We start from the raw sequence: 23,571 nt of genomic DNA on the forward strand, positions 1-23,571 counted from the left end.
AAACTAGGTTATTGCCCAATTTGGAGGACAGGAAAGGTACCCTAGGGAAATATTTTGCTTTTAAAAGCTTACCCACCAAAGTGTTTGGACTACTAAGTAATTTCCACCCTTGTTTACCTAGTAAGGATAAATTAAAATTCTGCAGGCCTCTAAAACCCAAACCCCCATCTCTCTTATCCTGACTCAGCTTGGCCCACCCCTGTCAATGAATTGATCGTCTACCACCACGTTTCATACCCCACCAAAAGGAATTCATAATCCTTTCCAACTCCTGACATAAAGACTTAGGCAACATAAACACACTCATACAAAAAGTTGGTAGCGCTTGGGCCATAGTTTTGATCAGTACTTCCTTACCTGCCGCAGACAGGAATCTAAAACTTCAATTCTTCAGTCTCTTCCTCAATCTATCCTTGAGGAACCCAAAGATCGCCACCTTAGACTTCCCAATCAGAGACGGAAGACCCAAATAACGACCGGTGTCAAGAGGTTTATGCACCTGCAACAACGAACACATATCCCTACGCAGAATAGAGGGGACATTAGGGCTGAAGAATATTCCAGACTTCTGCAGATTAACAGCCTGGCCAGAAGTTGCCTCATACTCAGCCAAGATTGCCCCCACTTTGCAACATTCTGCCATCGTGGCCCTGAAAAACAGAAAACTATCATTTGCAAAGAAAAGGTGGGTCACAATTGGAGCTCCCCTAGCAATCATACATCCATGGATTGATCCCTTTGCCTCAGCCTTCCTAATCAATTTGGAAAGGACCTCAGCACACATGATAAATAGGTAAGGAGAAAGGGGGTCACCCTGCCTCAGGCCTCTACCAGGCTTAATTGGCCCCACAAATTTGCCATTAACAGAGACCGAGTACTCCACTGAAGTAATAGACAACATAATCCAATCAATCCATATCTGTGAGAATCCCAATTTAATCATAAGCAGGCGAAGAAAGTTCCATTCCACCATATCATAGGCCTTGCTAATATCAAGCTTCATGGCCACCTCACCCAAACTTCCTCTATTTTTTCCTCTTCATATAATGTAGGGATTCAAAGGCTACTATGATACTATCAGTAATAGACCGGCCAGGGACAAAAACAGATTGGTTCTCAGACACAATGCTATGTAGGACTTCCTTAAGTCTGTTAGCTAGGACCTTAGCAATCAATTTATAGAGTACATTGCACAGCGAGATAGGACGAAAATCCTTCATACTTTCAGGGTTATCAAACTTAGGAATTAAGACAATAATCGTATCATTCAGGTTGGCAGAGAATTCCCGACGTTCCAAGAAGCCACGACAAGAATTTACTACCTCAATCCCAATAGTATCCCAGAAAAATTGAAAGAAACCCGGGTTTAGCCCATCAGGGCCTGGCGATTTATCAGGGTGCATTTGAAACATGGCAATCTTAAATTCATCATAGGTAAAAGGAGCAATCAGGTTACTATTCATATCAGATGAGACCAACGGTTCCATCACATCAATCGCCCCATAACATGCATTTAGGGGGCTTGCAAACAAATCAACAAAATACGACTCTACAATAGTCCCAATATCAAACATACCTTCAATCCACTGGCCATTGCTCGATCTTAGCCTGTGAATAGTATTCCGCTACTTCCTAGCTTTGACACATGCATGAAAAATTTCTTTTGAAAGACATTTTTACTCTTAATTATTACCCTTTAACCCCAAATAAATATTTTATCATGTCCTTATTTATCATTTATCCATACAACTATTATCAATCAGCTAAGTTTTACTAAATAAGTTTACACAATCAGCTAATCAAAGCTAACTAAAAGGATAATCAGTTAATAGCTATTTGCCAAAACACAAAAATCAAAGAGGAGTTGGGAACAACATTAGGTTACGCTCAGACTGATCTCCATGTGACCTTGTCATGATTAAGCATAACATCTAGGCTGTATTATTAATTCCAATATATTTAACAACAAATGTATAATTATTATATTTTTTTTAAAAATGTATAATTATTAGTTTTATCTTAAAATAAATATCTTTAGATCTCTTAATTACATTAAATATTATAAATACAATTAAGGTATCAAAAGAATATAATATGATTAATTTAATTGTGACGTTTAGCTTAAATTGGATATATTTTGTAAACGTTAAGCTTGAATTCGTATTATTTTATAAACATTAAGCCTATACTGGTGCTATTTCGTAGTGAGGCCTAAATTAATGCTATATTGTAAACGTTAAGGCTAAATTGATATTATGTTGTAAACGTTAAGCTTATATTGATGTTATTTTGAACATTGAACCTAAATTGGTACTTCTCCAAAAACCTTAGACCTATTTTGGTACCTTATCCCTTTTTTTTATAAATTTTTAATATTAAATTTTATTGTAATATTCTATGTAATTTGTTTAAATAAATGTAACATTGCGTCCCCTTAAATTTTCATAATTGAATTTGTATACAATTTATTAATTCAAATATTAATGAAATAATGCCATAAGATTTAATATATTGGACAGTAAATAAAAAATAATTTATATTAAAATATTAATTGGATCTCACCTATTTAAAGTGGATTCAATTGCTTTGCAATTGCATGGATATTGAGATTGAATAGAGATCACATGACTACTCCTGTGTATATAAAGAGAAATATTATATAATATATAGTTATATATTTTGTAAAGTTTGGCTAATTACAATAATATAAATTTATAATTTATTAATAACATTATTATATAGTCATAAAAATTATTCCGATTAATTCCCATTTATAAAATGAAATAAAAAATATTTATCTGAAATGTAGACATGGAGAATCAAATAACTAACCAAATAGAACATTGTTAATCGCCTTAACCATCTGAACCAATTTTACTTCTTGTTAACTGTTTAATTAAGTAACAAATATTAGAAGTTTTAAATATTAAAATTTTTAAACATTTTATAAAATAGAATCTCGTGCTTCTTTTACCCATTCTCTCTGCTTCGATTTTTTTTCTAGGGTTCTATCTCCTCCACTGCACTCCATCGCCGCTACCACCTCGCTCACCGCTGCTACCACCTCGCATGCCGTCACTTCCACCTTGCATACCGCCACCTCCACCTTTTACCGATCTAAACTCTGGTAAGTTTTCTAAACTCTGAACTTTTATATTTCAATTTTTAAACTCTGTGTTGTGTACATTGTGTAGATTTGAAGTTTTATATGTTCTATGTTATATTTGAAGTTTTATATGTTAGGGTATTAGATATAGTTCTTAATTAATTCACAGAAGCTTCCTCTTATGGAAAATCAATTAGGAAATTTTTCTTCACCTGGTTTTTCAGCCATGGAAAATTTTCTAGACAGCCACTCCCACCTTTCCCATCTCATCACCTCTTGTTCAATCGGGTATTATGGGGTGTTATACCTAAAAAAGCTTTGCTTAATTGAGATGATGATTAGAAAGATTTTACTAATGAAGTGTTGTCTTTTTTGAATTAAAGGTTGTTTGTTTGTATGGATTTGTTATTTTGTAACTTTGATTTTGTGGGGTTTTTTAGCCTTGTTGTCTACCGTAACTTTTAATACTTTGATTTTGTGGGGTTTTTTTAGCCTTGTTGTCTACTGTAACTTTTAATGAATGTTGTTTACTTCCTAAAAAAATATCATTTATTTCAAGTTATGTAAATTAAATTTTATGTTTTATTATCTTGTAAATTAAATTTTTAATTTATTTTTTAGGACTTAAACTATTAGATATTTATCCGAATCACCGAAAAATTGTATTGGATTGGACCGGAACCGAATCTCCGAATCCCCGAACTGGACTGGACTGAAATTTTGGAGCAATTCAATTCTGGATATTTATTCTTTCAATGCAATCTTGAAGATTTCCTTTTATTAATCTCCGAATTTTAATCCAATACTGGAGATTCATGAATTCCCGACTTGGACCGAACTGTGCCCAGCCCTACTTCATAATAATTTTACAATTCTACTGCTCTCCTCTACTCGTATTGGGAATGAGATTTGTTCAGCTAACAACTTTTTTTTTCCTCTTTTTTTTATGATTTTTTTTTTTTGTTATAAACTATGGGCCGGCTAACATTTGAATATGAAATGTAGATGTCGAAGAGATAAAATATAACTAAGCAAAATTACTAAATTTAAAAGTTCCTCATCTTCATACTCAAATACTCACAAAAGTAGGCACCCTTGGGATCTAAGAGATGTGGGGTAAAAAACACTAATTGTCATTGTCATTCAAATAGAGAGTATTTGCACCGATGGTAAAGTAAATTTTAAAGTAGGTTTTGAGACAATAAAATCACTAAAGTAGCCATTTCCGTCAATAAAGTAATTGCATCCGAATCCGACTTGCTCCACTAGAATGCTGACAACAGCAACACATCATAAATATGATTGGAACACCAGTCATGTGGCAGTCACCTGTTGTTCACTAGGCTGCCAAGTGTCCGTTAGTTTGATATTTTCTTTTCCTTTTTGGACACTTGGCAGCCATGTGGATGACACATGACTACTCCTTTAATCATGTTTACAACATACACTTGACGTCAGTATTTCGGTGGAGTAAGTCACCAGATTCAGTTGTAGTGACTTTATTAATAGAGATGTGCTAATTTAGTGATCACCGGTGCAAATACTCTCTACTTTAGTGAGCTTGTGTGCTTTTTACCCATGAGATGCGGACTAGAATATAATATCGGTCCATTCCATTGGAAAGGCTAGATAAGGCCTGAAAATGGAGATACATAACTCAATAGTTATACCAGAAACCCAATTTAGTACTCATCTAATTCCTCAAGGCACTTCTGTACAGGTATTTTAGTCACATAATCTAGTGGTCAACAGCTCACTAGCCTAGGAAAAATCCGCAGCGAATACATGTTTATCTTCATAGTCAGCAAGTACATGACCATCTCAATCCTTAGAAAAGAAGAGGTGCACCGTTCGAATAGGTTGCTAAACCGGAAAGTATGGTACTGTTGAACTTAATTCAGATTCTCCCGATGCAAAGGACAACTATATAGTTAACCCAATTTCTGAACACCTTGCTTCCGAACTGGGAATTTCTCACAAGTTATCAGTTATGCAAGGACATGTGACACTGTTACATTAAAAGCTCAAACTACGGGCACTAAATTTCCAATGGATCAACAAGACATGTTAGCTAGCATTGGTAGGTTAGTAGTCTCAGAAGCCAAATGGCAGATGAACCAATCAGTTCATCAAATGTTAGGCCTCGGGGCATCCCCCACGCTATTAGAGGGACTATCCTGTATAGCATGAGAAGTATACCTACTGGAGGAGCTACCACTTGTTATATCTTTTTCCTTCCTCTGCATCTTTTTGCCTTTTCTTTCTCCTGTCAATGTGTCCTGCATAAATCTTTTATCAATCAGTTTTGCATCTTCAAAGTGTTTCATAATTTTCTGGCAAGAAGTAATGTTAACTTAAAACCAACCCGTTGAGCAGATGAACCGGGCATTTTCAGTTCAAGTTCTGTAGCAACATCATTGGAATCATGACATTTTTCTGAACTGCTTCCCCTTCGTTGATCTGTTGATTCGCTTATGGAGTCTTGCTTGCTTGAAATATGTGAAGATGAAGCAGCATATTGGACATTTTGATGTTCATTTGGAGGATTAGCAGAGGTTGCGTATGGAATAAAGGTTGAACATGGTCCAGGAATTGCACCAGGATTCTGACTTCCAAAAAAGGGAAATGGCTGAAGTGATGGATGCATTGCAATTGAGCCAGGTGGGACAGGTACAGGAACTGGATATGAATAAGCGGGACCCATAACAACAGAAGGATCAACAGCGCCCCATGGAAACATTACCCTCACCCTTTGCTGATACTGAACATTCAAATTTTCAATATCAGATTTCAAAGATGCTTTTTCTTCCCTAAGTTCGTTCTTCTCCTGCATTAGCTGTACTTGCAACAAAATAATTGATCATATGAGTGATTGCCTAAATAGCACAGCCATAAGAATTGAACCATGAAAACAAAATCACCTCACGGGATTCTTCTGAGAGTGTGGCGTACTCGGCTTTTAGTTTGCTGACTTCAGCTGTTAGATCCTTCAGCACTTGAATTGTGTCGACCAAAATGGTTGCCTTGTCATTTTTTGGTCGATCTGGTTCTGTTTAAAAGTGTGACAGCTAATTGATACAAAGGCAACCAATTGACATGTTTAAACATTTAGAAAGATGCACATTTATGGCCAACACCATATACAGCTACATTGAAACAAAGCTGATTCTATCAGCCATGAACAACTGCTGTAGGGTGGATTCCATGGCAAACTAATAGAGACTTCTAAATGTAGAAATTAAACACAATTTTGACTCAAATTGGATGTCAAGAATTTTAATCTGATTAAGCTTGCAAAGTCTTCAGCTCAACTCATAAAAAAGACCGTCCATCCTTGTTTTGAGCAAAAGGGTTGAAACCTACTACGGTAATGGATAATATATGCAACTAAAATTGTACCAAGAAGAGGATGATTTTACATGGATGTTCAGTGAAGGAAATGTTGAACTTTTTCCTGCAGGAAAGGTGAATTGTAAGATAGTTCCTTATTAGGTTATCTAGCAGCCTATGTTGCACGGAAACAACACTTCACTAGAGTTTCCGAGTTTCGTGTCCTTTTCCATTTCTGTTTCATTTCCCTTTCCATTACAATTTCCTAGCTAAATTTTCTTAACATTTGCCAGTGTCAGTTTCAGTGCAACATAGCTAGCAGCCGTTTTGCTGGTTTAACTCAGAGTAATTGAAGAAAATTGATTGATTATAAACAATACAGCAAATGTGCAATAAAAGGTATCTAAAGCAGCGAATTTACCCAATGTTTTGCCCAATTCAAGAAACTGCTCATTTAATCGGTCTCTTCTCAATTTTTCACGGTCTGCCTTCTGAACTTTTCTTGCGGCAACTGGATCCTTAACTTCCACTTCCTGCTTCTGTCTGTAAATAACAAATTACAAAATCACATGAGTACAATTTAATCATCAAATAATTAAATCCGAGACAAAACAAATCTAAGCAATGAAGAAATCCCAATTCGTAATTCTCTAACCGTAAATGCGAAATTTTCGCCAAATCACAAGATCAGACAACTGATAATCATCTCAGAAGAAGGACAAAAATAAAATCAGTAAAATCAACAAACAAGTAAAACTATGAGCAAAAGAAAACCTGGTTTCAGGGATGGGATTGGAAGAAGGCAAAGAGTGCGAAGAAGCTAAATCAGCTGGTAAAGTTAAAGAGTGAGAAAAATCGTCAGTTGTCTCCCATTGATCCATTTTTCGAGATAAATTGGAGAGGTTCTCTCTGTAGAATCTTAAGATGACAGGTTTTGAGAAAATAGAGAAGAAGTCTAGGGTTTGAATTAGACAAGAACAATCTGATCGGGTGAACGGAGTAGAAAAAAAAAAAAAAAAGTAGAAAAGATAAAAGGAGAAGAAGGGACTTGTGGAATCCACAAGCCAAACAGGGGGCATGAGGTTTCCACATTCATATTTTTGTGATATAATAATTTGGATTTTTTAATAATTTTGGATCCATGGAATCAGAAACTGGGTGGATGGGACCCACCCACCTTCCTCTCCGAACGACACTGCGTCTGCTACAACTGATGAGAAACTTTGGCATCTCTAATATTTTACGGGATAAAAGCTACGGGTCCGTTTGTTTTACCTATTTCTGTTTGTAGTTACGGTTTACTGTTTCCTATTACGATTTGCTGTTTGCTGTTGGAAAAAACTGTTTTTCCAAAAAGTAGAGATTCTCTACTTTTGTTAAATGCTGGTTTTCAGGTGTAAAAGGCAAACATGAGATCACTAACTAAACATCTAATGTTGCTTTTCAGATGTAAAAGGTAAACAGGAGGTCACTAACCAAACATCTAAAACTCTCCATTTTGAAGTGAAAATGCAAAAAGGAGTGTGAAAAGGAGCAACCAAACACCCTTGTTGTTGCTTTTAGCGGATCCGTTTGTTTTACCTACTGTTGGTTGCTATTGGAACAAAATGTTTTAGATTTCTCCTTTTGTAAAATGCTATTTTTTAAGTGTAAAAGATAAGTACGGTGTCACTGATCAAACACTTAAAACTTTTAATTTTAAAGTGAAAAAACAAATATGATCATAAAAAGGAGCAATCAAACACCTTCTTAAAATAAGTTTAATTTAGTGTAGTTGTTAGCTGTTATTGTTATTGTTAGTTTCTTTTAACGCATTTAATTGGTTGTTGTGTTGCTATTAACAAATTATTATTAACCAAATTAAAATTGTAATAACCATTGCTGTCAGTATATAAAATATTTAATATGGGTATGTTGTAAATCAATCAATAAATAAAGTGATTTACTAAACCCAGCCCTAAATTTACACTTCTAGCCCCGTGAATAGATCGAAATACCCTTTGCACTAAATTTCAAAAAACCCAAAACCTCTCAAGAAGTCGAAACAATTTTTGCTCAAATCCGGACAAATTAGTGAGCCGAATTATGGATGGTGATAGAAACCGTAAAGGAAAAGTTAAAATGGTAAGATTTACAGCTTTATTTCGTTGATTTTTGCATCGAATTGAATCTGTTGTGGTTTTTAAAAATTTCGGCCGGAATCGCAGTCGGGCGTATGAACATCACGCCCGATCTGCGGTTCGGGCGTATGAGTATCACGTCCGACCAGTGGTGCGGGCGTGATAGCCACATGCCCGAACCAATGGTAGGGCGTGATACGCATATGCCCTAACCACTGATAGGGCGTGATGCGCATACGCCCGACCAATGGTTCGGGCGTGATTCCCTTACGCCTCTGTTTTTTTTAATAAAAATTAATATTTTTTAAAATTTTAGTACTTTAGTGTAATTTTAGTTTAATTTTAGTAAACATTTAGTATAAATTTTAGTATAAAAATTAATATTTTTTAAAATTTTAGTAATTTAGTGTAATTTTAATTTAATTTTAGTAAACATTTTAGTAATTTAGTGTAATTTTAGTATAATTTAGTATAAATTGAGTATAACTTTATTATAATTTTATTAATTTAGTAGTATTTTAGCATAATTTTATAAATTTAGTATAATTTACATTATTTACAATTTTATTAATTTAGTGTAATTTTTCTTGTAGACGGAGCGACCTACTAGGGGTGGGAAATCCATCCCGTCATCTGCTCGTCGTCTAGATATGGACAACGAGTATGATACACCACGGCATACGAGATTGCGTGGTATAGATATTTCTGGTCGTAGGCGGAGAGGGGCTGCGACGGAGCAGGTGAGGAGGGGCCGATTGCGGATCAGGCCGATATTCATGGATCAGAGGGGGCGACTGATTTTGATGACAGAGAGCCCGATAGCGATTCTTTTCAGGACTACCTGGATGTGGCAGCCCGGGCAGTGCGACAGTCCGCTGTTGCACATGATCGCGAGGTTGAGGAGAGCGATGAGCAGCCGACCCCGGGGAGACAGCCGACCCAGCGCGTAGGAGGTCGTTTTGCGAGTACAGGTATTTTAGTATTGTTTAGTATTTTTTAATATTATTTAGTATAATTTAGTATTTTTTTAGTATAATTTTTTTATATTTTTGAGTATAATTTAGTATAATCTAGTATAATTTTAATATAATTTAGTATTTTTTAGTATTTTTTAGTATACTTTTAGTATAATTTAGTATTTTTTAGTATTTTTTAATATTTTTTAGTATAATTTTAGTATAATTTAGTATAATTTTTTAGTATTTTTTAGTATAATTTAGTATAATCTAGTATAATTTTAGTATAATTTAGTATTTTTTTAGTATAATTTTAGTATAATCTAGTATAATTTTAGTATAATTTAGTATAATTTAGTATTTTTTAGTATAATTTTAGTATAATCTAGTATAATTTTAGTATAATTTAGTATTTTTTTTTGTATAATTTTAGTATAATTTAGTATAATTTTTTAGTATTTTTTAGTATAAGTTAGTATAATTTTATAATTTTCAGGGACAAGCAAACGTCCCAAAGCTAGTGAGGACGAGAGCTGGGTAGTTACTTGCACCGGTTGATGGTGGTCCCGTTGATGGTTCCGTGATTCCTAGTTTTCTAGGACATGTTGCCTCACGGATGTTGGGAGGAGAGATTCGGTCGTTTCTGACATGCTACAACAGATCAGCAACATGCCGAGATTTGTGTCAGTGGTTTTCTGGTGCGTCAGCCGAGGTAAGAATAATATAGTGTGTCAACATTTATTGTAATTTGTATTTTTAACTATAAACATAAAAAACATTCAGTAATTGTATATGTGTCATTTTACAGCTGAGGGAGATGATCGAGAGGACTGGTTTGTCTCACCTTCCACATGCCATGTTCAGGAACCTCGACACTCCGCTGTTGACTGCGTTCGTGGAGCGGTGGCAGCCTGATACTAACTCCTTCCACATGCCGTTCGGGAAGATGACTATCCAGCTGCATGATGTGTGGCAGATTCTTCGGATCCCGATCGACGGTCCGATGGTGTCCGAGTCTCCCCCTACTGACTCGCTTCATGCCATGTGCATGATGATGTTTGGGGTGAGTCAGACTGAGCTTCTGTTGCCGACTAGTCATTTATGGGCAGGTGGAGGTGTATTTGTTGGGGCTGTACAGGGGCTTCTCGCTGAGGGTAGGGATGACGCTACTCGGGCCACATCGTGGATGTGGCTTATGCTTGGATCCACTCTGTTTGTTGACAAGAGTGGAGATAGGATTAGGCCGGACCATCTTCATGAGGTTTACAGCGGTGTCAGCGGGGCAGCTGGACTATCATGGGGTCTGCCACACTAGCCATGTTGTACCGGCAGCTGGGGATAGCGAGCAGAGGAGACTGTTCAGGTATATGCGGATGTTTGACCCTACTGCAGGCATGGATATATGAGTATTTTCCGGTTTTCTGGCCGCATAGAGGAGCTCACTTGATCCCAGCTGACCATGTCCGTGCACTGAGATGGGAGGTCGGGATACCAGGCAAGACGATCGCCCGACTAGATACCTTTCGCGGGCAGCTGGATCGTATGACGGCGGCAGAGGTATTTTATAAAATTTTAGAATTTATTTAATTATTATTTATAGTATATTATTATTTTTTTATTGAGTATTACTTTTTTCCTGGTGACGTGGTTGCCTTATGGTCCTGTCGCCGATGATGATCGGCTTCGAGTGTCCTACGCCGGTTGGATACGGTGTAGAGACATCGTCGAGCCGTATATGCCCGATCGAGCGCTGCGACAGGTCGGATATACTCAGCTTATCCCAGCTGAGCGTATTAGACCTGATAAAGCAGTACGACCATGGAAGTCGTTATCGTACAGGCTCACACATTCCTTAGTCACAGTTGAGGACACCTGGCGGAGATTTCCATCGGCTCGGGGCATTGATCGGAGGAGATGCCGACCAGTTGGATACGATCCCACTGCCTGTGATCCTGCTTATATGGATTGGTATAGGCGATATTCGCATCCCCATCTCCTTCATGCACCACAGGCTGGACCGGTACAGCATGCTCGCGCCAACAGCGAATTTGTAAGTTTATTATTATTTAGTATTAGTTTATATGTGTTTAATTTTTAATATTTATTTATTACTTTTTTTTTACAGTGGGTTAGCTGGTTGTGGCGTGTCACCCAACTATCGGCTACCCACCGATCTGACGAGGATGTTCCACGCATTAAGAGGGAGATAGATGAGTTTATGGATGCGTGGCGTCGGGCGAGCTGATTTTTTGTTGTAGACATTCATACATTTAAACACTTTTTGTTGTAGATATTAAATTTACTCTATTACGTTTATAAATGTTTATGTTTATTAATGTTTATTTTAATTTTTATGTTTTTAAATTTTTTTTGTTAAGTACATTTATGTAGTTACGGGCTTAACGGACTATTTACGGGTTTAACGGCCTATTTACGGGATTCATAAGCTATTTTTTTTTATCTCTCGATACACGGGCGTGTGAACATCACGCCTCACCGTGTGGTCGGGCGTGATAGCCCCACGCCTCACCGTGTGGTCGGACGTGATAGTCCCACGTCCGACCACACGGTGTGGCGTGGGTCTATCACGCCCGACCACACGGTGAGGCGTGATGTTCACACGCCCCACCATGAGGTGAGGCGTGATGTCCATATGCCCGTGTATCGAGAGAGCAAAAAAAAATAGCTTTTTCCACCCCAAAACCCATGAAAGGGTAATTTCGTCCTTTTACGGGGCTAGAGGTGGGAAATTGGGGCTGAGTTTAATAACACCCTAAATAAATAAATAATATAAAAAATTACAATATACAAATTAATAGAAATCATTTAAATAACTAAAATAAAATAAAATAATAATAATTTAAATAATAAATTTTACATACATATTGGTGTGCGGAGAAAACTATTTTACCAAGTTATTATAATCTTCAAAAAAGGGAAATTGTTTTATGTACTAGATGAATATTGTGTGGTTACGTGTAGGAAGTTTCTAATTCATCTGTTTAAATACTGTCCGATTACTAAAGTATATTGAAAAGCTGTTAATCTGTCGGTGAAGGTTTATAAATTATCTAGGACTGATTACCATGGGTGGCTTTACGGTTTTTAATATATTACTGTGGCAGGAATTGTCATATTTCTTTCTGTGGTTTGATCTGGGCGATATGGAATCGGGTTTATCATGGCCGGCATCGGAAAAGACCATAACAGACAGTGGTATCTATATTGTCAGTTCTGAATGGATCTGTTGTTGGTGGTCTTGTGAACAATACATGAGCTGATCGGGTTTTTTTAGACAAGATGTAGTTGGGTTGGTCCACTGGTCTAATAAGAACTCTTTTGGTTTAGTTGTTCTTGATTTTATAGGTTATGTAGCTCTGTCGGACGGTGAACCTTTGGATGTGGTTATATCCGTTTTGCATGCAAATTTTTTGACAATTCTATCATCAATTCGTATTGTTGGTGAAGTTGGGTTTATTTCAATTCATATTGCATTTCATTCTCTATCTGCTATCCGTCTTAATTGTAAAGAATAAATTATTCATAACTCGATGGGAATTGCTAATGATATTTTTGAAGAGATAAAATGATGGGCACAAGTTGATTTTATTTATAAAATACCCCAATTAAATATGGTTACATTACATATCACCAAGATGTGTGGGCTACTTGTCTTTGGCATATAGAATTTGTGTATTCAAACTGGAGAACTTCTACGGTGACCATAGTAGAATTTCTCTTCAAACTGATCGTGATTTTATCTGTTTATTATCAAAAATAAAAAATCATATGGGTTCGTTTTGTAATTAACCGTTCACTTAATTAGGAGCAAAGCAAGCCCGCAAGATGCAGAAGCGAACTAATATCAAATTGTTTTCAAACAGAAATAGAAACGAATATGGACGAAACAGAAGCTAAACCAAACCAAAAAGCATCGTCTTTAAGATGGGGAATCCTTCGTCAAGCTCTTCTTCGTCGCCCGTCCTCTCAAAGTTCAGGTTATTTTCTTCTATCTCTATCTCTCACTCGAATTATTTGTCTCTATGTAATTAATCGTAATGGTTAATGTGTTCTGCAGTTGAACAATCTACGACTGCCATTCTGCGCATTTCTAGGAAGAATAGTCCTGGCTTCAACTTGATTAAGTATCAACTAATTGAGGAAGATCGGAACTCTGGAAATGCTCGTATATGCTACACTTTGCCTGTTGACGGCTCGCCCAAACTTTTGCTTGCGTGAGTTAGTTCCTTTCCTTTTTGTTCTGTTTGGCATTTGATCAAGCATGTTGTAGACACATAGAAACCATGTAATGCTCTCGTTCCTTAGCTTAATTGATGGTAGTATACGTCATACGTGTTGAGGTGTCGAAATTATGACTGGTTACCTGTTAAATTTCTTATACGTAAAATTTAGATCTGAACGCCACTGAATTCGTTATGTTTATTTGAAAACTAGACTATTGTTGGTCTGAGTTTTGACTGTAGAATTTGCGGGAAATTTTTGCAGCCAGAGAATAAATGAAGGTGCTGATCTAAGTGATTTTGAGATTTCTAACAGATACAATATCGACAACACTGGGCTTGTTTGTAAGTTCTCCTTGTCATTTATTAGTTGTTGGAACTTCAACCATACAGATGGCACCGTTTAAAAGTTTTTATCTTCTCCTAGCATTCACTAGCTGGGACTGAAGCAGAAGTGATTTGCTCGGCTTGTTGTAATAAATTTTATGCTAAGTTGAGCTTGGTTAATGATCTTGCATATTTTTCAATGAGGTTTCAAATTCAATGTTGTCCTTCATAGGTTCTACTTATTCTGTGAAATGAATAGTAACAGTATTTTTTCATGATGTTCCTGCCACACTGGTGTGGTTCGCATGTTTTCATTTCATGGAATCTTCTTCCTATAATTTATGCTGTATTAGCTACAAAACTTAATAAGTCAAGGCGGACTTAGGGACATATTTTTCCTTATTGGTATAATCCAAGGGGCTAAGGACAATATTTTTCCTTATTGGCATAATCCAAGGGGACTTAGGGTGTGGATGAAATAGGAAATCATAGCTCTAGAATTTCATATTAAATTGAAATGCTTTGGTGTAGCAATCAAACTAAGTCCATCCAAATCAAGCCAAACTATTATTCTTTGGTCTGGCTTTTGATGGTTTCAATAGATAAGTTCATTTTTTTCTTCAGTTCTATATCAAATTTATTAAGCTTGTCAGATACGTAGCTTATTGGCTAAAAGTCACATCCGATACATATTAAAAGGTTTGAGTACTAGTGTACTGGATGTGTTTTTATGTTTGTGTTTGATTTCATATAAACTTGTACTAAACAAAATCAAAGGAAAATTGAAGGTTGCAACATTCATTTCCTGACATATTGTACTTTTTTAACTGTAACTAAACTGGAGCATCAACCAATTCAGTTATTTGTATCCCAGATTGGCAGATTTAATTGATGGTGCTCATCCCTGAGACTGAAGGTTGGATGCGAGCCTGTGGGGCTTGATGAATGGGTTTTATTTCATAATAAAGTCTTATTATTTTATATAGGACTGTAAAAATTCTTTTCATTCTGTTAATATGACCAGTATATTGTTATTTTGTTTGTGAATTCTGTTTTGCACCCCTGCTTCCTCAAGAGAGCTGTTGTTTCTTAGTCAAGTGTCAGTTTGTCTCTTTCAACACTTGTGAATTTGAACCCCCTTTAGGTTATATGATGGCATAATTTGATGGTCATGTATCTCACTCAACCATTCACCTTCAAATGGGAATCATATTTAACTCCAATAATAGAAATTGTCAATTTGTGTGGCCCATTAGGTTTGTTCTACACTATCCAGGCCATTAAACTTCCCAAGAAGTAGATTATAATTGAGGGAATCTGGACTAGAATTGGTCTCTCGGAAGGGGTCAACGGCTGCTATATTTTTATGTTCTCCTGTTATGAGTTCAACTTCTAAAGTGGTTTTATTTCTGTACTAGCTAGTTAAATACCGTTTTTAGTAGGGTAAATGGTGTCCAAAACCATGAACTGGTCTCAGTGTTTGATACATCAGTTGGAAAGTTCAGTTGAAATGTTAGCTGGAGAAAATTTGAATAGATTCATATACTTAATTGCTTATCTTTGTTGTCTTCATCTTGTTTATGCTTATGTTTTTTGTTTTCTTTTGTTTTAAATGATCTTGACATATAGGTCATTGGCCATCAGAAGATGTTCTTGCTTATTTTTGTTTGTCACATGCAAGCATGTTCAGGTTGGTAAAATAATATTGTCTGCTTGAGAAGATTCTGTTTGCTGAGGAAAATTCATGTTGTAGTTCTTTCTATCAGTTTCTACTAAAATTTTCAACTCTTCTATATGTAAGTCTAATTGAATTATTTGTATCGACTTGTCTAATTTTATAGGTCTAAAAGAGTTATTGAGCTTGGAGCAGGGTATGGCTTAGCTGGGTTAGTTATTGCTGCAACTACTGAGGCATTAGAAGTCGTAATCTCTGATGGAAATCCTCAAGTGGTTGATTGTATCTTTTTAATGTGAAAATTCTAGTGGTTAATACTTAATCTGTGTGGAATTTTGTGATTATTCTTTATTTGTTTTTATGAAAAAAAGAGTCAAGGTTATTAATTAAGAAAGAATTATTTGCAAAACTTTCTTCTCTAATATGTCAAGCAAAGAAATATCCTTGTCTCAAATCTCAATAGTAAGTAATTCAACCTTGGAAAGACCTGCGTCTTTGATATTTTGAATTCCTATCCATTACAGAATGTTGATGATCCATTTGGTATCCAATTCTGGAAACAGCTTTCTTCAGTGTTACTCCTAAATTGCTGATGCCCACATGGATGGAGTGCTAGGCAGTAGGATGGTTAGTGAGACAGGACAGTAGGAAGTTATTTTGGGGCAAATCTTAACTTTGGTTTGATTTGATTTTATCAATAAATTGTATTGCAAATAATACCTAGTTTCTTGATTTATTTTTTTGGTTGAGTAGCATTGGTTGTTCTTATTCTGCTTTTATTCCTTGAAAATATGGAGCGCGTTGCATTAAAAAAATAGAACATTAAAATTGTTTGATTTGTTATTAGTCAGAATATCTATACGCTTATGTTGAGTTATTAAGCCTGGGACTGAATTCTAGGCTTTTCTTTGGACCTGGTAATTTGAGTAAGATGTGGAGTGTCTCTAACCTGAGCTGACTATTGCATGCAACCTCTTTTGTGCTGGATCTTATATCAAGTTTCCTTCACTTGACGGAGATGTTATAATTCGCTGACTTGTGAACAACTGATCTTAGTTTGTATTAAATTAGAAGAGAAACTTTACTTTGATAAGTATACTCATAATTAGATTTTAGTTTGAATGCACTGGTTTTACTGTTTAGAAATTTGTTTGATGTAACTACTTGGTATGTGCCCTAATGCAACTATAGCATTGAACTAGTGCTAAACTTGTTGGTATTGCTGTATTACATGGTCATTTTCCTTCTTCCTTTCTGTATTAATTGAGTGTCAAAAAAGCTCCACTCTCTTGCTTTTACTCGGTTATGTCTTAGATTTATATATAATGTTCTTTAACATCCAGATATTCAGCGTAACATAGAAGCTAACGCTGGCGTTTTTGGTCATACAAAAGTGAAGAGTATGACGCTGCATTGGGATGAGAAAGTCTCAAATATCTCCAACTCTTTTGATGTCATTGTTGCCAGTGATTGGTAAGTCTGCTTGTTTTAATTTTCCGCTTCAACACACTTGCATCACCATTGTACCTTTTAATTTAAACAAGAAAGTCAAAACTCAAAAGAATCATACAATTGGATCATTATATTTTTAGCCCTTAGTGCAAGTGCCATATTATCTCCTCCATTGATCTCTTAGATGCATTACAAGATAAAGATTTGTAAAGTTTCTCCCACAATATGGGAGTGATAAAAGATCCAAACTTTGAACGTACATGGCATGGGAACATGTATGCACACACATCTGAGTCACAGTCTGAGCTGAATTTTCCCATTTTGTGCTAAACTTATGTTTCATTTTGAGTAACATAATGGCATTTTGACAGTACCTTTTTCAAGGATTTCCACAATAGTCTTGCTTCAACTGTGAAAGTGTTGCTGAGAAATGATGGGAAGTCAGAAGCAATATTCTTGGGTCCTAAAAGAGGTGATTCATTGGATAAGTTTCTAGAGAAAATTGAAGAAAATGGCATGTGTTTCTCTGTAATAGAGGAGTATGATAGAGAAATTTGGATGCGTCATCAACAGTTGATGAGTGGTGATAAGTCGTGGCCCAGCTATGAAAAAGATCACTGCTATCCACTATTGGTAAGAATTACATTACAATAAAAATTCATTCTTATATTCCTTCATTAACAATCTGTACATATATAATACTATTTGATTGCATTCCATGGATATATTTTTCCCAGAAGAATGAATTTCTAGGGTATGGTTTGACCCAAATTGGTAGGCCAAGAGTGAAATTGCTTTCCCCACCACTACATTGCAATAGAAAAGGAACGCTGATTTGGAAGATATTATGATTTCTTTTTGAACTTATTTACTCAATAGGTCCATAAAGCTTTTGAGAAAGGAGATTCCTTATCTTCATATGAGCATCTAAGTTTTTTTATTTGTGAGTAGATTACATCCATTGCCTCTAAACTTTGCTCGTACTTTTATTATGACCCTTGAACCTCAAAATCGAACATTATGACCCTTAGACTTTGCTAATTTATGCTACATAATGATCCCTTTTAGCATTGATCACAATGATTACTCTAATAGTAGATAACTCATGAAAAATATATTCTAAGAAACTTTAAATCTTGAATTTTTTGGTTTGGATGTCATTTTGTTGTTTAGAGAGAGAAAAAGTTTCGAAGATGGTGATTTGGAAAATCGAAAATGATGATTCATGGGAAATATGGTTCTAAACATCTTTAATTCTTATACTTTTCTATTTTGAGATTATCATCAGTCATTTTGACTTGGCCAACAGTAAAAGAGGTCATTATATTAGTAAAGTGTAAAGTTGTTATAATATCCCGTTTTAAAGTCAAGGGTATAATGAAAGTAAGTATAAAATTCATGGGCCATGGGTGTAATTTACCCTTTTCTATTTAAAAGGCATTGTAGATGTGGGCGTCCATGATTAAATAAAGGATGATTGAATTGAATGTCAAAAAGCTACTGGTCCGGATGCTCTGTGGTTCAAATAGACGAGATGTTTGTTTATTGGAGAATGATTTAATTTCGCTATCTGCCTTTTTTTTGTTTGGTGTGATAATGAACATGTTATGTCTGTGGATAAGATAAATCGATATGACTTGGCACGAATTAGAATTATCGGCTGTGACATCTCAACCTTATCAGACCTGGACCGGACTCACCTATCAATCAAAAAATTCAGATGTACTCAAGAAATGAAAAGATTCTATTGACACAATAGGGGTAAATTACATGCTGTATAATCATTTTGGTGTATAACTTTCAATTTTACATACAAAACTATACAATTTTTTGGTGACTTTCACTAAAGTGTACAGTCGATAATTATGACTGGTCAACGCGAAATCAACATGTCACGTCAGCAATTTGATCACTCTAACAATCAAAATTGCTGATGTAGCGTGTTGACTTTGCGTTGACCGGTCAACTTTTGGACTTTTAGAAAGATCAAATTGCTGACTTGGCGCGTTGACTTCGCATTGACACAATTACCGACTGTACAATTTAGTGAGAAGTTATAAAAAAGTTGTATAAAATTGATGGTTATACACCAAAATGTGAAAAATGACAAAAAGTTATACATCACATATGTAATTTACTCGACATAATAGACTAGTATGAGTGAACAAAATTTGCATCCTCTAGTTACAAGAGGATTGAATGGCGGCATCTATTACTTGATTTGCAAGCTTTAATACTTTTTTTTTATATAAAAATACCACGTATCATTTCATTAGCTTAAAAGGTACAAATACAGCACGAAAATAAAAAAGAATAAAACCTCCATCTCATACAGGCTATAATTAGTACAAGACCCACAAAGGGAAGAAAATAGGCTACAAAAAGCAATAAAAATCATAAAAGGTACAAATACAATAAACATAGAAATCATATCCTTCTTGTAAATCGAATCCTGTTGAAAAACCGTTGTAATCCATACTTTGTCATTTAGGTTCTTCCGAACATTCGGATCTGAGTCATTTCTGTTTTTGCAACCACACAGATCTATAGATCTACGGACAAGATAAACATTTTCCGCTCTTACTAAGACCGAAAAAAAGTATAGCTCACACGTGTAGATCTGACGGAAAAAGAAGTTCAAAAAGGTATATAGATTTCAAACTAACAAGAAAATGTAAATCTAAAACTAAAAACGAAGACTAAAATATAAGGGGTTAATTACAAATAACTACCCTGTGGTTTGGCCGATTTGCGATGTGGTACCTGTGGTATTTTTTTTTTGCAAACACCTCCCTGTGGTTGTCGCCGTTATACAAATCAAGGAAACGGCAGAAAATCTGTTAAAAAGCTGACGTGGCACAAGGGTAATTTAGGAAATTCGATTTTTAAATTTTTTTTTCTCTCCTCCTGTCTCCTTCATCGTTGATTCTGTTCTTCTTCTTCTACGTTTTCTTCTTCTTCACCTACACTCTTTTCTTCTTCTTCTTCTTCCTCCTCCTCCTCCTCCTCTCTTTTCTTCTTCTTCTTCCTCCTCTCTTCTTCTTCCTATTTTTTTCTCTTTTTTTTCTAATTTTTTTTAATTCTGGAATTTCCAGAAATCTGGAATTTCCAGATTTCTGGAAATTCCAGACGTGAAGAACGTTAACGTTCTTCACGTCAAGGAGATCCTATGAGCCCCTTTCTTTTTGTTATTGCTATGGAGAGGCTGGCTCACCTTATTCAAGAGGCGGTGAGTCAGGGGATTCTCCATCCTGTGTCCATTAACAAGTTTTGCCCTCTTATTTCCCATTTGTTCTTCGCTGACGATGTGATGATCTTTGTGGAAGGGAATGAGGAGCAAGTTGGTGTGGTCATGAATATCCTTAATTGCTTCTGCGCCGCTTCGGGCCAGAAGATTAATATCCATAAGTCTCGGATGCTCTCCTCTAAGAACATGGAAAGAAGCGTTTGTAAAAAACTTAGTGATCTTTCGGGCATTCCTCTTACTCAATCCTTGGGTAAGTATCTTGGGGTCCCCCTCCACAGCGACAGAGTTTCCAAAGCCTCTTTTAAAGAGACTCTAGATAGAGCTAATGGGTTGTGTGCTAGTTGGAAAGCCAATTCTCTCTCCTTGGCAGGCCGTCTAACTTTAGTTCAGTCTGTCAATTGTGCGACCCCCAATCATATCATGCAAGCCTGTAAATTGCCGGAGCCGGTTCTTAATGAGCTTGACAAAATTAACCGACGGTTCCTTTGGGGAGAGTCTGGTGAGGGTAGGAAGATCCACTTGGTTCCTTGGAAGGAGGTCTGCCAGCCTAAAAGCATGGGAGGTCTTGGCATTAGACAGGCTAAGGACAATAACAAAGTCTTATTAATGAAGCTCCTCTGGAGAATGTGGCAATGCCCCTCTTCTCTCTGGGTTCGTCTGCTCTGTGGTAAGTATCAAAAGGACAAAATCTTTGGGGCCCTAAAGAGAGAGTTGTCAATTGCTCTTTCCTTTGGAAAGGGCTTAGCGTTGTGTTTGCTGAATTTTGCTCGGGGGTTGGCCTGGAGGTGGGTAATGGTAAGTCCATTAGCTTTTGGAATGACACCTGGATCGGAGATAAACCGCTTATAGATGTTTGTTGCTCCCCCCCGCCTTGCAATTTCCGCACCTAGAGGATTGCCGACGTGGTGGACTCTGATGGGGACTGGATTTGGCCCAAGTTTGAGTCCTTCTTTAGCCTGGATACTCTCCTTAGAATCAGGGGAGTTAAGATTAGTAATCAAGAGGAAGACAAGGATAGGCATTGCTGGGCCCTGACTAATAATGGCGCTTACTCTTGCAAATCTGCCTTTGAAGCCTTTACCATCAACAGATCCGACCCTCCCTCGGATTCTTGGAAATCCATTTGGGCCCTTAAAATCCCTTACCGTATTAGGAGCTTCCTGTGGCTGGGTGTTAAGGATAGGTTGCTTACTAATGCGGATAGGCACAGACGGCATTTGGCGGATTCTGGAGCTTGCAGTAGATGCAGAGGCCACATTGAAACCTTGTGCCATGCTCTTAGAGACTGTTCTAAAAGTAAAGAGGTGTGGATGAAAGTTCTCCCACCCCACATTCTCCCTTCCTTCCTTGCCCACTCGGAGATTGACTGGTTCGCTGATGGGGTTAGTGGGAAGTTACTGGCAAATATGGAGTATGGTGACATTTTCTTTGCTATTACTTGTCACCAAATCTGGAAGTGGAGGAACGAGGAGTTGTTTAGTGAGAAGACTGTTTTTATTCAGAATTTACCTGAGTTCTTCTCGAAGAAGCTCATTGTTATTATTGAGAGCTTCAAAGGGGATTCCCTTGCCAGGGCTACCCATAATAAAGAGGTTCACCTTGTTGGTTGGGATAGGCCTAAGGATGGGGTGGTGAAGTTAAATACGGATGGCTCCTGCCTCAACAATGGTAGAATAGCGGCCGGTGGTGTTCTTAGAGACGCAAGGGGTGCCTGGGTGTCTGGGTTCACCCATAACCTGGGGTTGGGCTCGTCCTTTTCGGCGGAGCTTTGGGGTATCCTCTCTGGTGTTAAGCTTGCTAGAAGTCTGGGTATTAAGAGGCTGTCTGTGGAGTCTGATAACAAGGAGGCCATTAATATGATCTCTGATAATCATGCTATTTGTCTTAATAGCCAAAACCTTATCAAAGCTATAAAAAGGCTTGGCTCTTCCTTTGAGTTCTTAGAGTTCAGCCACATCTTCAGAGAACAGAACCGGATTGCGGACCGCTTGGCAGCTGCTGGGCATGAGGGGATGTTAGGTGTCACCACCCTTTCTGTTCCTCCTACTTTTCTTTCTTCTCTTCTGTTAGAGGATATGATTGGGGTTAGCTTTCCTAGGCTGATCCCAGGCTAGGTTGCTTTTGTGTTGTCTTTCTTTTCTTTTTTCTACAAAAAAAAAAAGAAAAAAAGAAAAAAAGGGGGAAGATGAAGAGAAGAAAAAGAAGAAGAAAAGAAAGGAAGAAGAGGAGAAAATGGAAGAAGAAGAAGAGGAAATTGAGGAAGAAGAACCAAGAAGAGAAGAAGAAGATGAAGTCAACAAAAAATTCAAAAAAAAAAGTCAAAAAAATTTATTTCCGAAAATACCTCTATGATTTAACAGTCAAACAGCCGTTTCCTTGATTTTGCTAACGGTGACAACCACGAGGTCCTGTTTGCAAAAAAAAATACCACAGGTACCACATCGCAAATCGGCCAAACCACATGGTAGTTATTTGTAATTAACCCAAATATAAATAGGAGGAGGAATTCTTCCTTCTCTAAGTAAACATGAAAAAAGTGACGGCGATGGTGGTGGCACGCGGAAATGACCGGATCTGAAAAGAAAAAAAAAACAATGAGAGAAAAAGTGGAGAGAATGAGGAGCCTCTCTCTCTCTCCTTTTGATGGAGCTGCAGGCTCTAATATTTGAATTGTTATTTATTTATTACGTCATTTGGTCCGATCAATCCGAGTTATTTAGTTGAATCAAGTGATCCATGATTTAACTATAAATCCGGATTGTTGTCTAGTCCAATTTTGATAATATTGATTAAACCACATTTTTATTTTCTAAAATCACAATTTTTGGGGGTTTGTCTCTCTAAATATTCATCTTTTCTATTCTAACCAAATGAAATTTAAATAATCTCAAAATGAAAAACTTGAAGAATTGAAGTTGATTAGAATATCACCAATTCATGGAACTTTCTATTTTTAGGTCATCAACAGTAATTTTGAGGTGCTAATTGAAGTTTAGTGGCTATGATGTTAGAAAGTATAAAGTTGGGTGACTTTTATATTGCGTTTTGAAGTTAAGTAGTCAGAATGTTAGTTGAGTTAAAGTTCAGTAGTCATGGGTGTAATATACTTTAACAATT

The 23,571-nt window shown here is 36.6% G+C and overlaps 2 protein-coding genes across 6 annotated transcripts; one reads left to right on the forward strand and one right to left on the reverse strand.

Annotated features, from left to right (window-relative positions):
* Nucleotides 1–4,697: 4,697 nt before the first annotated feature.
* On the reverse strand, nucleotides 4,698–7,507 carry LOC136209733 (transcription factor bHLH121-like). The gene is made up of 5 exons (XM_066001310.1): nucleotides 7,211–7,507; nucleotides 6,858–6,979; nucleotides 6,028–6,155; nucleotides 5,472–5,942; nucleotides 4,698–5,385 (listed from the first exon to the last, which is right to left on the reverse strand). The coding sequence occupies exons 1-5, from the start codon at nucleotides 7,315–7,317 to the stop codon at nucleotides 5,236–5,238; spliced, it is 978 nt and encodes a 325-aa protein (XP_065857382.1). The 5' UTR covers nucleotides 7,318–7,507; the 3' UTR covers nucleotides 4,698–5,235.
* Nucleotides 7,508–13,204: 5,697 nt separating this feature from the next.
* On the forward strand, nucleotides 13,205–18,702 carry LOC136209884 (calmodulin-lysine N-methyltransferase). Of its 5 annotated transcripts, none has more exons than XM_066001503.1 (9): nucleotides 13,205–13,305; nucleotides 13,397–13,510; nucleotides 13,591–13,747; nucleotides 14,019–14,098; nucleotides 15,710–15,770; nucleotides 15,922–16,037; nucleotides 17,099–17,228; nucleotides 17,579–17,840; nucleotides 18,645–18,702. In XM_066001503.1, the coding sequence occupies exons 1-9, from the start codon at nucleotides 13,302–13,304 to the stop codon at nucleotides 18,651–18,653; spliced, it is 933 nt and encodes a 310-aa protein (XP_065857575.1). In that variant the 5' UTR covers nucleotides 13,205–13,301; the 3' UTR covers nucleotides 18,654–18,702. The 5 variants fall into 5 exon arrangements, with proteins under 5 accessions (XP_065857575.1, XP_065857573.1, XP_065857574.1 ...); XM_066001501.1 differs by lacking the exon at nucleotides 18,645–18,702 and adding an exon at nucleotides 17,945–18,597; XM_066001502.1 differs by lacking the exon at nucleotides 18,645–18,702 and having other exon boundaries at nucleotides 17,579–18,596.
* The last annotated feature ends 4,869 nt before the right edge of the window (nucleotides 18,703–23,571 follow it).

The sequence above is a fragment of the Euphorbia lathyris genome, chromosome 10, assembly GCF_963576675.1.
Source record: "Euphorbia lathyris chromosome 10, ddEupLath1.1, whole genome shotgun sequence".
In the NCBI taxonomy this organism is placed as follows: Eukaryota; Viridiplantae; Streptophyta; class Magnoliopsida; order Malpighiales; family Euphorbiaceae; genus Euphorbia; species Euphorbia lathyris.